At 41.3% G+C, this 13,333-nt stretch overlaps 3 protein-coding genes across 3 annotated transcripts in view; 1 reads left to right on the top strand and 2 right to left on the bottom strand.

Annotated features, from left to right (window-relative positions):
- Positions 1-13,333, bottom strand: part of LOC138628081 (teashirt homolog 2) — a 253,786-nt gene that overhangs the window by 18,104 nt on the left and 222,349 nt on the right. The gene's annotated exons all lie outside the window — the stretch shown is intronic.
- irx7 (iroquois homeobox 7) lies at positions 4,803-6,451 on the top strand. The gene is made up of 2 exons (XM_069710983.1): positions 4,803-5,083; positions 5,414-6,451. The coding sequence occupies exons 1-2, from the start codon at positions 4,850-4,852 to the stop codon at positions 6,194-6,196; spliced, it is 1,017 nt and encodes a 338-aa protein (XP_069567084.1). The 5' UTR covers positions 4,803-4,849; the 3' UTR covers positions 6,197-6,451.
- cd40 (CD40 molecule, TNF receptor superfamily member 5) lies at positions 7,934-13,252 on the bottom strand. Its single transcript, XM_069710960.1, has 9 exons — positions 13,137-13,252; positions 12,494-12,575; positions 11,784-11,906; positions 11,547-11,693; positions 11,352-11,445; positions 10,415-10,473; positions 9,769-9,858; positions 9,634-9,665; positions 7,934-8,478 (listed from the first exon to the last, which is right to left on the bottom strand). The coding sequence occupies exons 1-9, from the start codon at positions 13,167-13,169 to the stop codon at positions 8,257-8,259; spliced, it is 882 nt and encodes a 293-aa protein (XP_069567061.1). The 5' UTR covers positions 13,170-13,252; the 3' UTR covers positions 7,934-8,256.

Raw genomic sequence — 13,333 nt, 5'->3', positions numbered from 1 at the left:
ATAACTACAAATAAATTAAAAAAAACCCCACAAATATGATCACTTCTAAACAATGTTCGGTTAAAAAAAAAAAAAAACGTTTTTATTTTGGACAACATATCTGCCAACACTAATAGATCTCTGACAGACCAATATCCACCAATAAGTTGGGCTCTAACTATAACATAACATAAGATATGCCTTCACTGGAAAAGTTAGAATTGCTTGTCAGTACTCCACATTAATAAACACAACTACATTATTGTGTCATAAATATTTCATCAAATGGGTAAAAAGAACTTCGGAAGATACGTTTTTTAAATTTTTTTTTTGGGTACTCTTCATTAAAGCCGCTGATACACTTTGAAATAACTCGTTTACTTGAGAAACAGACGTGAGTTCGGAGAGATAATGTTGTTCATAAGGTGCATGAACACAAATCTTTAGACTCTGTTCTAAAGTAACGGTCCATCTTTAACTCCATAACTCTCAGAAAAAACAACAACATTGTTTTGTTTTTTTTGTTTTTTTTTTTTATGTCGCACATAATGTGCAGAGGAAACCTGCAGCTGAAGTAGATAAACAACCTGCAGTGGGCTAACAAGCTGATCTGCAACGATGAGCACACCGGGAGGAAGGGTGTGTGTGTGTGTGGGGAGGGGGGGGGGGCTGCTCCGACCGGGCTGCAGCTAACCGGGCCAGGCTGAGGGCTGAGGGCTCCTGCGGGGCCCCCCGGCATTCACCCACCGGGGGCCCAACACGGCAGCAGCACCAGCTGTCACACCGGCCGTCAGGGCCTAACCAACGCCGGCTGTCACTCACCCAGCGGAGGGCCGTCAATCAGCCTGCACCCAGGAGGGAGCTGGGAGGCGGGTCGCTGCCCGGCCCTCAACAAAGACATACTTACATTTGCAAGCGGTTTCAGCGCCACGACTATTTTGAAAGAATGATAGAGTGGCCCTGATAAGAGTAAATGACAAAGGACAAAGAGTGGAAGGAGGTCCGGGGAAGAAGGGGGTCACATAGTAAAGAGGTGGGAGAGCTTGATAACATTCACACTTTGCTTACATCTCCCCATTTGTGTTGGTGCCCCAGGAAAATCCCATTAGGGAGGAACACCGGAGTTCTGCTCGGGGACCGCCACATAATTGTTGTCAATTGACTAGCAGGGCTTTTCACGGGGGACATTTCTCTTCAATTTCAGCTGGGTTTTTTTTTTTTTTTTTTTTTTTGGGTGGGGGTGGGGGTGGGGGGGGGTTAGGGGCGGGTGTGTGTGTGTGGGGGGGGGGGGCGTGATGATTTTATCTCTCAAAATGTAAAAAACCAAAACAAAATTACACTTTTTGAGCGTATAAATCTACACTTCTTAAGTTTCAGCTTTGTATCAGTCTTTTTGGGGGGGAATTTTTTTTTTTTTTTTTTATCAAATTACACACTTTTTATTCAGCTTTTACTTCATATGGATCCGCACTTTCACGTGATAAGCTTAAAATAAAGAAAATGCGTTCCCTTTTTCTGGCTCAGTTTCTAAATGAATCTCCGTCAACTTTCTCCCCGTTTCAGTATTGAGCGCCGGCAAAAACAAACTAACAAGCAAAAGGCGTTGAAGCCTCTGCGGATTCCCTTCAGGCTTTTGTCGTCTTGTTCACATCTACCTATGAACTATTCTAATTGCATGTTTAGTCCCTTTGTCGGCTCGCAGGTAGGGGACAGCTTGTAATTGAGGTCACACCTACACCCATTGTCCCGACCTGCTCATTATAGACCAATCGCGATGACATTTCATCCAGAAGTGAGTAATAATGTGGAAATATGCAGAGAGGGGTTTTGTAGATAAAGGACAACTGTTTCAACACAAAAGGAGCGGCTCAGGTGTTATCACAGATACAGATAATTTCATCCTCTCTGCTATCTTTGCTTTATCTCTCTCTGCGCTGAGGACAATCGTCTTCCATTTGGTCACTTCTGTCTCCTGCAAATGACCGACATCCTAACAGCAAACATGTTTGCAAAACCAAAAAAACCTGTCAGAGCAGAATCGACACCTGCGTTTGTGGCCGAGCTGCCGAAAGAGGAAGAGAATGAAAAGAAGTTCCTACGCGAGGGACAAAGGCCGCTGCCCTGAGCTGTTTGTGTTGTGAGATGTAGACTACTGATGCCATAAGCCTCCTTCTCTTTGCCCTCTAAGTCCGCCCTTTGTTGCTCTTGTACAAATTTGCTTTAGGCCATGTGGACCCCACCCAAATAAATTCTTCCTTTTCCTCCACCTTACTTGTTCTTTTTTTTTTTTTTTTTTTTCTGCTACCCCAAGAAGCTCTCTCTCTCTCTCTCTCTCTCTCTCTCTCTCTCTCTCTCTCTCTCTCTCTCTCTCCCTCCTTACATCTACATCACTGTTTAATCCGCCCTGAAATATAGAGCAAAATATTAGAAATAATTCTGGGATAATAAAAATATCAAGGAGCTAAAGCAGAGGAGACAAAACAGGAGATAGGAGCCGAGAGCCTCAATGATTACTATCATGAATCAAATTATCGTATGGTTTTGTAGAGTATTTAAAAAAAAATGGGAAACGAAATGTCCATCACAATTTTCCAGAGATGGCTTCAAATGTTTTCTTTGTCTGGAGAAAAAAAAAAAAAACTTAAAGTTGATCATGTTCTATCAAAGATAAACAATCAATCCTGCTTTCTGAGAAGACGTGACCTGATAATGTGTCAAATTCTTTCACTTTTTGTCACCATTCTTGCCGTTAAACAACCAAAGTTTTGAAAGCACTTATCTTTCTGTCTGATGGTTTCAGCAGCAACCCTTCCAGCATCATTAATATTCAACCATTTACTGTAGTATCCACAAACACGTTTGGCCATAATCTCCCAGGGATCAATTCCCCTACTACATCTATCACATGTTGTGTTTTTAGTGAACTCTTTAAATCAGTTTCCGTCTAATCGGTTCAGACGCTGAAGTGGTTTTGTTGAAGGAAAACAGAAAATCTGCAGGTGAGATTAAAAAGCGAGACACTATTCATGAACAGTGACGGAAGGAGTACTCAGATCCGTTACTTAAGTAAAAGTACGCAAACGAGTGGTAAAAACACTCCATTACAAGTAAAAGGGGAAGTACGTAAGTACCAAGTATCAAAACTAGCAGGTTGAGGAACGATTAATTGTAACTAATTTATATACTACTGATGAAATTAATCTCCAATATTTTATTCAATAATCCTGAGACGTATCAAACCTGCATTTTAGTAGTAACTATTTGCAATCTATTCTCAACTGTTTCTAACAATTATAATTTGCGAGTAATATAGTGAACGTGTGTGTGTGTGTGTGTGTGTGTGTGTGTGTGTGTGTGTGTGTGTGTGTGTGTGTGTGTGTGTGTGTGTGTGTGCGCGCGCGCAACCGAAAGATCAAATATTTCAAACTTGAAACTTAAAATCATCGGTTTGAAATAAGAAGACTGGAAATCGACTCGAAATCTATACCACTATAGATAAAATTTTTTTTTTAAAAATCAATAAAAAATCACTGCTACCATCGCCACCAGCAACACCACCTCTAACACTGTCAATAAAATAATCAAAATGATGCGAGATAAGAGAGCTGTGGCCCTTTGAACACAAACACTGAGCTTAACTGTGGCTCTTTTGAAGGGCATGAGGAGGAGGGAATAAGAAGTGTAATCTTCTCCTCTTATCTTTAACAACCTCCCCCCCACACACACACACACACACACAAATATTAGCATCTGTTATCTCACAATTATCATATACAAGGGTCAACACCTGTTTCACTTAACCTCGTTTAATTAGGGGCCATTGAAGCGCTGCGCTCACAACAATACCATCCGACATGAAAAGGGACAGTTTGTTATGGTTCAAGTCAATAATTATGGCTGCGAGGCTCGTGAGGTTGAACGGACAACTGTTAGGTCATATTCATGTTCTCCATTAACAGTGGAAAAGAAAAAAAAACAACCCTGCAGGAAGTCTCCAAGTCTCTCTCGGCGACGCTTTTACGCGTGCGTAAAATGAAAAAAAGTTTCTTCTTTGTTTATTAGGCGTCATTTTATGCGATTGAGGGGGTTAATTAAATTCACAAACCGACAGATCTGGAGGTGATGAAGTGTCAGATGTAGGAAACGGGCAGGATGTTGTTAACTGAGATTCAGGTCCTTTTTTTTTTTTTTTTTTTTTGTAAACTCTCCGCCGATTAGTGCGAGACGCGAGAAGTCGTAAAAAATGACATCAAACGTGAAACCAAATGACGCAAAACATACAAATGGAAAGTATTAAAACTCCCCCAACTCCCCATATCTCCTTGGTTTAATTTATTTCTGTTTGTTTTAACCTGCAGTTTATGAGCCGTGAAATTATTAATTTTTTTTTTCAATAAAAGTTGTCGGTTTTCAAAACGAACAAAACAGATTGCTGATTTGCGAACTATGACAAACATATAAGATGTCTTTGCTCGTCCCGTACAGAGACGATGAAGGTCAACTCTGACTCTTTTAGTCGCTTCTCCAAAGACAAGACTTGCATTTGAATTGAAACTTCAGTTCTCTCCAGAAATCACCGTGTTGCGATAAGTAGCACATATTCAGCCTCTCCGGCAAAACGCTAAAAGGAACAGCGGAGGGCTTCTTTGATGGGATTTGTTGCCAGTGAAAGCTGTAGGGTCTTTTGAACGTACTTGTCAGTCAATACCAGTGGGACCTCCTCCTCCTCCCCGCTCCACTCCACTCCGCTCCACCCCCCCCCCCCTGCTCTCACACGCTGGCAGCTGGGTGGGTATATAAATACACCCAGGACAAGGTTTTTGAGACTGTTACTCAGATTTGAACGAGCTGGGACGGACGCGCATTAAAGATGCCCGCATCGCAAACTGGATTTGGAAACTTCTTCTTGGAGAGGAGCATCGGCATGCCGACTGGATATCAGATCCCGGTGCTGGGATGCCCGCCCGGTGTGCAGCAGCAGCAGCAGCAGCAGCAGCAGGCTCAGCATCTGGCAGCGTTGGCAACCGGGGTTCCCATAACGTACTCAGGACTACAGGGCTACAGCTTCATCCCCTATCCGCACCACAGGCACATCGCGCACATGGTGAGTCGATCGTTCAACAAAAATAATTTCGTCACTTGCATGGAAAACTGAGAGGGCTTCAGGGGCTGCGACGCCATACTCTGATCTGGAGTGAGCTCAGCGTCCCTTTTGAGATTTTAACGAGTCATTTTGTTTACTTCGAGTCGACAAACAAATGTCTGACGCCACTAAAATATGTGAGGATGTCCCCTCCACAAACATGTCTGTACATCCCTCACTCGGTTGTGCGCACCGGGTCAAGCGTCTCCAACTGCGCACTTGCTCCTGAGCTCGTTCTCATCTCCCTTCTTCTTTTTTTTTTTTTTTTCCCCCCTTTTGTTTATTTTCCAGAACAACGGTTTCGACTTGAAGGCCGCCTCCCCGTACCACCACGCTCTCCTGGCTCGCGCGGGACCTTTCTACCCTCCGTACCGCCCGGGAGCAGCCGAGGACCCGGGCAGAGTCGCCAAGGTGGCCACTCGCGAGAGCACGGGGGCGCTGAAAGCCTGGCTGAACGAGCACCTGAAGAACCCGTATCCCACCAAGGGCGAGAAGATCATGCTCGCCATCATCACCAAAATGAGCCTGACGCAGGTCTCCACCTGGTTCGCCAACGCCAGGCGACGCCTGAAGAAGGAGAACCGGGTCAGCTGGGCGTCCAAGGGGAAGTCAGACGAGGAGGAGGAGGATGAGGAGCAGGACGGGGAGAGTGACGAAGACGAGAGTCCCCTGCAGAAATGTCGTTTGGACGAGCGGGACGAGGCAGAGCCTCGGAGTGAACGCGCGGACGGCGGCGGCGAGCAGGCCGAGAGCGCGTTGAGCGCGTTGAGCAGCTCGGCACCTGCGGACGCGCGCTTGGAGATGCAGCAGCCGAGCAGCGAAGACGGAGAGCTCGGACTTGTCAAGAAAGTGGAAAGGGGCGATTCTGATCTCACGCCTTCAGCTTTGGAAAGTAAAGAAAACGTCACGAGTCAAAAACCCAAAATCTGGTCTTTGGCAGAGACCGCGACCTCGGAGCCCGTGAAGAAACCCCTGAACAGTATTTACCACCCCGCCGGGAAACTGTGGGCAGACTGGGCTTCAAGAAACGGACTGTTTGTTCCCCCCTGTTACACCACTCATGAAATCGTCTGAGCTGGTGTTTTGGACACACATGAAGGACTATTTCTTTTTTTTGTTGTTGTTTTTTGATCTTCACATCTTTTGCACTTTAAACTTTTTCAAACCTCAGGGACGTCCTGAAAGTTTGCAATGAAATGACCAAAGACTAAAACATGTTGTTGTTATTGTACATACATGTAGATGTATTTTTCCACCAACGAGCTGTAAATTATGTTTCCTTTGTCTAATCATGAAGAAATATTTTTGCTTAAATAAACTTTTTTTGGCTTCGAGCAAAATTACGCTGGTTTGGTTGTGACTTCATTAAATTAGAAATATGTTTTTGGGAACGCAGAAACGATATTAAGCTTGACTGTATGAAAGTATGCTCCATGATTACTTTGTTTGGGGGCACAAAATTATCCCTTTTCTTCAGTGTGAACTACATTTAAGACCAAATGCTCATTTATTCATGTAAACGGTGTTCCACAAGAGATTTGGGTTCATTTGCACATCAAACGCAGGTCTTTCTAATCAGGTTTTTGGGTCGACTTGTTGCTGGTTAATCTTTGCAATTAAACCTCAGGCTAGATAAAAAGTTTGTTTCTTTTTTTTTTTTTTTACCCTCCATAAAATCCTCTTTTTAAAAGATGAAAGGGCAGCAGGCCTTAAGTCCGTGGCGGTGTTGATATTAGTGGTTGGTAGGGAAGGGTTCTTCACCATCAAATCACATTAGTTTCTATGTAAATTCAAAGTGCCCACCTCCATTAATCCGGGGATAATGAGACAGCTCCTGGGGGTGGGGGGGGGGGACTTGTCTTCTGTCTCCTCACCTCTCCATGCAAATCACTACAAACAGGAACACACAAGAGGGCAGATTAGCTTCGATCTGAGCTCCTTCTCCTCACAGCAAACAGATGAATACAATCAAATACTTAAAACAAAAACAAAACAAACAAAAAAAACTGTAAGAGTTGGCTTACTGTCACTCTTAAAAGGTTAGGGTCAACAGGTTAGGGCTTCAGTTGACCTTTCAACAGTGAACCTGTAGCGCCCCTCTGAGGAAATAAAGAGTAACTACAGCCTTGCTTATTCCAGGTTTTCAAATTGAGGGGAGTGTTGAAGGGAGGCGTTCAGGTGAAAGCGACAGAAACACGCACACAAAGAGGCGATGGAGATTCTTTAAAACCAACAGCGTCCCATTGTCTCAAATTGCGTCAAAACGTCCTCTGTTCTCGGAGAAAATAACTGTCAAACACAGAGCGCACAGACACAATAAATATACACATATTGGTTTTAAATTAGTATGACTTACACTTTCAGAGTAGACTATTGAACTTAAAAAGTCCATCCACAATAAGCGTCCGCAAACCCGTGAATCAAAAAGAAAAAAAAAACGACGTTCCGTTGAAATCCGGAACTTCCTTGAGAATCATCGCGTTTTAAAGTTTTCTTCAGGAAAACAAGGAATTCGCTGACATTTATCTGCACACCGAGGGGTACTCTGGAAAGATGAACTACCCATATCTAATTCGGCTAACTTTAATGCTGCTAATTTGCTAAAATAGAAACGCAAATAGGCTCCATCAAACGTGGCTCAAGACACACTAAACCACAGGTAAACTAATCAAATATTAGGCTACCGGTGCTTCCTGGTGCATTCCCCCCCCCCAAAAGCATCATGGGTACTGCCGGACTCTTATAGGGCCTGCCGGACCCATGATGCCACGTTGACCACGACACACAAAAAAAGCACATCTAATAAAAATGTACATGGCTTTGCATTTTAATGCAATATATATAACATAACACCACAATGTTTACATGCAAATTGAATTTACTTAGTGCAAATATGAACAGAAGCCAAGTATATAATGAAACATTAAGATAATAACCACATCAAAAATATCCAACATCATATAACTTTAAAAGTGCTACCAACTTCTGCTCCACTACAACGTCATTGTTTCGGAACATTATTTACATTTTAATGTTAACACTTGCAGCAAACAATCATCCATCTTTAGGGTTTGCAAAATACTGTACAAAAAGAAAAACGAAACAACACAGTAGCTCACAATCAGAATTATACATTAAAATGACAAATTCAATGTCTGCGATTGCGTTTCCTCTTGGGAGGTGATTTCTGATTTCCCATTCTCCTCCGTCACGAGGTTTCCTCCCTCACTGAAAAGGACATCCGGGGACGTCTGGTATCTCGGGTCATCGTCGTTTTCCTCAGGTGTACTCGGCACACACGTTATGACTTCTACCGGCATCAGGTTGTCTTCATTTTGACCTAAATTATATATTCCCTATAAGAGTTTAAAAAAAAAAAAGAAGAAGAGCGTTTTGGTACATTTGAACCTGTGATCTGTTTTTGGACATTATTTACAGACATACACAACTTGTATGACATTTTCAGATTAATGAATTTAAAAAGAAGCTTGTAATTGTAGACAGTTATTTAAAGTTCATTTAAAGGAACAGCTTAACATTTTGGAAATGTATTTATGTGATATATATTACAAAGTGTAAGAAGATAAATCTGTGCACTAAATATAACGTTTTTTTTAGCATGGTTTGCCAAAAGCTAAAAAAAAACATTTTCAGTTAAGTTTTAATAAGAATAAAAAAATAAAAAAATGTTCCCTTGTTTATTATTAGGTAGTGTTCGGGGGATCTTTTATCATCGGACCGAACTGTCGCTGTTTACCACCGTTTCCTGTCTTTAGGCTAAAATAAGTGAATCATCTGCAAGCTGTGGTGAAAGTACAGATTGAAAATGATTCCCTAAAGTGTGCCCGTCAAGTGGTTGAACTACTAACAATGATGAATGGCAAATTGCACAATTTAAAAACACGATCATTTACAGTAAATTGTCTCTTTTGTGTGAATCATGCTGCGTTCAAATGGGGTCGTATTTCCCACGTACATGAAAAGAGTCCGTATGAACGGCGCCCTCTTGTGGTATTCACGATGTTTGAACCAAATTGTTTCTAGAAGCCTCGATTTAACGAATTGTGACGTGACTGCTGATGGAAATGTCAGAGGACATGGTAGTTCATATTTCTTTGGAATATTAAGATAATATATTGTAATTTGAGTCACATAGAGTTTGTCTTCATAACTCAGATAAAAAGCCTACGTCTGAGGAAAATGTTGATCTTCCCAGCGGCCTCATCTTTTCTCTCGGTGCCTTTGCATTTCCTGCATGATGTTACCCGCCTGTTAGCTCGCTAAACTAGTTAGCCTCCGTGGCTTCTAGACGTCATCCATATTGCCGTTGCCTGGCAACGCTGTTTTTACGACTCGACTTTTTGAACGCACGACTTCCCGTGTCGTAACCACGAGCTCACGAGGTCCCTTTTGAACGCAGCATTAATCATGAAGGACGATGTTTTGCATTGTTTACAGAGCTTGAACGACTAATGAATCAATCAAAAAAGAAAGACAAAAATCAAATTTACCTTTGCACTTCTTTTGAAGCATCCCAGTTTAACTAACGCAAAAGGAAGAAAAGACAGATTATGAGTATCAGTATTTGGAGATGACTGAAATGTTACGTCATTAAAGGTGTGTGGAACATTTAGAGCACAGCGTACCTTTGCAGAGCACAAAACCGGCTATAGCTGCAATTATAACAACAAGAAGAAGAAGAACGCAGATCCAAATTATATAATGTCGAATATTCACTGTAAAGAAGAAGAGAAAAAACAATTAACCACAAATTGATTCTTTCAGTAACACATTCACAGTTTAACATCGAAGTAATACTACCCAGATTAGATCATTTAGGTATATGGTTGTTGTTTTTTAGTTAGAAGTATACAGAACTCTTGCTAGATGTACTTCAACAACAGGAAACAGTTCACTGCGCACCACAAAACAAAACAAAAAATCCACCTCGATGCCCACTACATGTTTTGCATTTGCACAGAGGAAACGTTAAACAGAAAGGCTGCGTGGAAAAGAGACCACAAGTCCATTCTTACTTTTTTAACTCTGAAAGAGGGATTTCTTTAGCCATTAAAACACGGTGTGATCTACACGCTCGAGCGGTGTAAACAGTTTTTAAGAGAAAGCTGTTACACACTCAAAACCACAGATCTATACAGAATGACTTAGCACCTCTTCGCCTCCATAATTTCGTTTTGAACAGCACATGACGTGTGACCACACAGCTGCAGACGGTGGGAGAAATAATAGCGAGAAAACCTTTTACAGTTCATCAGCCCACGCACAACTCACCGCATGTGTTGTCATGTACGCTCTTTCCGCTTTGTTCAATGTAGTATCCGCTTTTACACCTGCAAAAGAAATTCACAAAAATTACAAGGATAATTTCTGGTTTTGTTGTGGCAGTTAAAAAAAAAAAAAAAAAAAAAATTCAGATTCAGGTGATTGTTTGTCCTGAAATTCCCCCCCCCCCCCCCCCCAAAAAAGGCAGTTTGTTGATATTAAACTATTACGACATTTTTCATCAGAAGCATAGACGTGTGCAATCAAATCCCATTTTGAAACAAATTCTCTTTACAAAATTCTAATTCAAGTTTGAGTTCCTACTTAAAGAAGATTTTGGGAAAAATGCAAAGAGTTTAACAGTTAGAAAAGTTAGTTTATCACCCCAGCTAGTTTAAGGAATGTGTTCAGCGGGAAGGTTTTTTTGGTTCCAGGATATTTTTCTCAAAAGTAGTGTCATAAAACAGTGTTATAAAAAAGGAAAAGTTTTAAGAGAAGGTTATTCTACATTTAAGAGGAACATTCTGGTAACCAAAAAAAACACACAAAACTTGTCGCTCAAAACATCACGAGAACGTTTTTAGAGCAAAAAAATGAAAGAGTTAAAATGACCCGTTTTGGTTTTGACAGCGTTTATGTGAAATACAAGAGGGATATTAATCTTTTCATCGTACTTATGGTAGAAGACAAGTATTCCCAACTACAACAGTGACTTTTGAACCCGACCGTATACAATACACAAGATATAGCAGATGGAGCCTTTACCACAGTCAAACCAAAAGAAACAAACAATCTTCTTGTTGACTGGAAAACACTTTTTTTTTTTTTTTTTTTTTTAATAAAATGGTAAACTAAGGCGATAATATTGACATTTTGTGTGCGTGTGTTTTTGGAGTGCTGCTGTCTCAGTTCATAAAGTATTACGAGGGTCTTAAACTGTACTTACACTGTCCACATCCCGCAGGCGCCGTCCCATGAGCTCTCATTGGAAAAAAACCCGTCAGCACATCTCTTGCACACGGTGTCGTGGGTATGGTTCCCTAAAAAGTCAAGTGGGATTGTTAAAATAATAATAATAATAATAAAAAAAAAAAAAAAGCTTGTGAAATCGTTTTATCTGGGTCAAAAAGACGTGTTGTACCTTTGGGCTGAGCTCCATATCCTGGTTCACAGACTGTGTGAGCCACACAGGTTATACATTCCTCACTGGAGCAGTGGAATCCCAGTTTGCACATGCAGACGGTTCTTTTCGTCTTACTCTGGTGGACGGCGACCTCAAAGTTTTTATCTGAAAGAAAGAAGAGGTGCGACATCTAAGAAAAAGTCCACCAACACGTATACGTGAAGATTTGTTGCGCGGTTTGTCACGAGTTCTTACTTTGGTCACAGTACGGCTGACGCTCGCATTTGACGGCATTCGTGTGTTTGTCCTGATATTCCCTTTCCTCGCACTCTCTGCACTGAGGATCGCTGCAGGTGCTCATAGACGTCATTCTGGTTCCTGAAGAACAAGTTGTTATATAGTAAAAAAAAAATACAAAATAAAAAAAATGCATTATCTCATTATCGAATTGTATCGGACTCGTTTGTACGTGGTAAATGGGGACGTCTGACTTTCTTTTTTTACATGCCTGAAAACACTGATATCACTTTGTATATGTGTCTGCTGAATGCTAACTCGCAGATTATCTTCGCATACAAAATTAAAAAAAAAAAAAAAAAATGGCGGCAACAGGGAACAAATTCGACCCACCTGCACCTTTAAGGAACGTTTGATTAACACTTGTTTAGTTTGTACAAAAATGCCAACATGTTTGAAATGTTTTGGAGATTCAAAACTTGGAGATCGGGGGGGAGTGAAAGGAAATATTTAATCGAGATTTTCTTTACACCTAAGGTATATAAATATAAATCTTGAGCCCATTTCCTACATTTTTTACGGTAAGTGAATGCAGACTCAAACAAAAATATAGAGGCTTTTTTGGGTGTCTGTTAGACTAAAATTCAGTGAGGTGACAAGATATATATAAAAAAACAACAACACGTTTACAGATATATTTTTCATGATGTAATGATGTGTGTACGTACCTGGACCACACATGTCACAGCACTGCCCATTCCTCTCATACTGAGTTTGTGGATCACAGCTGGGCTGAGCAGCGGTCAGCGCCTGCAACGCAGAAATCATCACACATTAAAATAAGAGGTCGTTTTTTTTTTTTCTTGTACTGTAACTCCTGATAGTTTCTCTGTGATGATTAACATTGGGTTCACTTCCTCAGACCAGACTATAATGGGCGTTGTGGAAAGTCCCGGAAACTCTGAAGTCTGAGCCCCAGCAGCAGTCAGTTGCATTTCTTTATCTATTCTTTTTTTTCTTTCTTTCTTTTTGCTGTTAATATAATTATTTTTTGCATATCGTGATTCACACGTCACATGATCACACTCAAAGCTTGCGGTTGCGAGGAAATCGAAAGTGAAAGTACTTTTCAGGCGTTAAGGGTGTAGTAACCTTGAAACGACACGCTGGATTTGCACAATTTCGACAATAATTATATGAGATTAAAGCAACAACAACAACAACAACAACAACAACAACACAGTTAAAGATGGACGTGAAAGCCAAGTGTTCTTATTCGGAGGCAAAATAACAAACATAGGTGAAGAAAACGACATAACCTGCAATGATCAAAAAGAACCATCATTTATAGATAATAATCATCTCACTCACCATAACAACCCACGTCAGCAGTAAGAGATGCATGTTGATGAAGTGCAGCGTGTGCTCCTGTAGACCGTAGCTGTCCCCCCTCCAGATAGAAGTGCGACGTTGTTCTGACACCTCTTCCTTCTATAAGCTTTAGAAGGGTGGAGCTAAAAAGCATGGGGGCTTTTCCCCCGTGCGGCTTTTCAATTGACCGTTTCCTG

The sequence above is a fragment of the Brachyistius frenatus genome, unplaced genomic scaffold (genome assembly GCF_029030835.1).
Source record: "Brachyistius frenatus isolate BFR_SWC_R1_liver_20210118 unplaced genomic scaffold, ASM2903083v1 Contig_95, whole genome shotgun sequence".
NCBI lineage: Eukaryota > Metazoa > Chordata > Actinopteri > Embiotocidae > Brachyistius > Brachyistius frenatus.
This window is presented reverse-complemented; position numbering and strand designations above follow the sequence as displayed.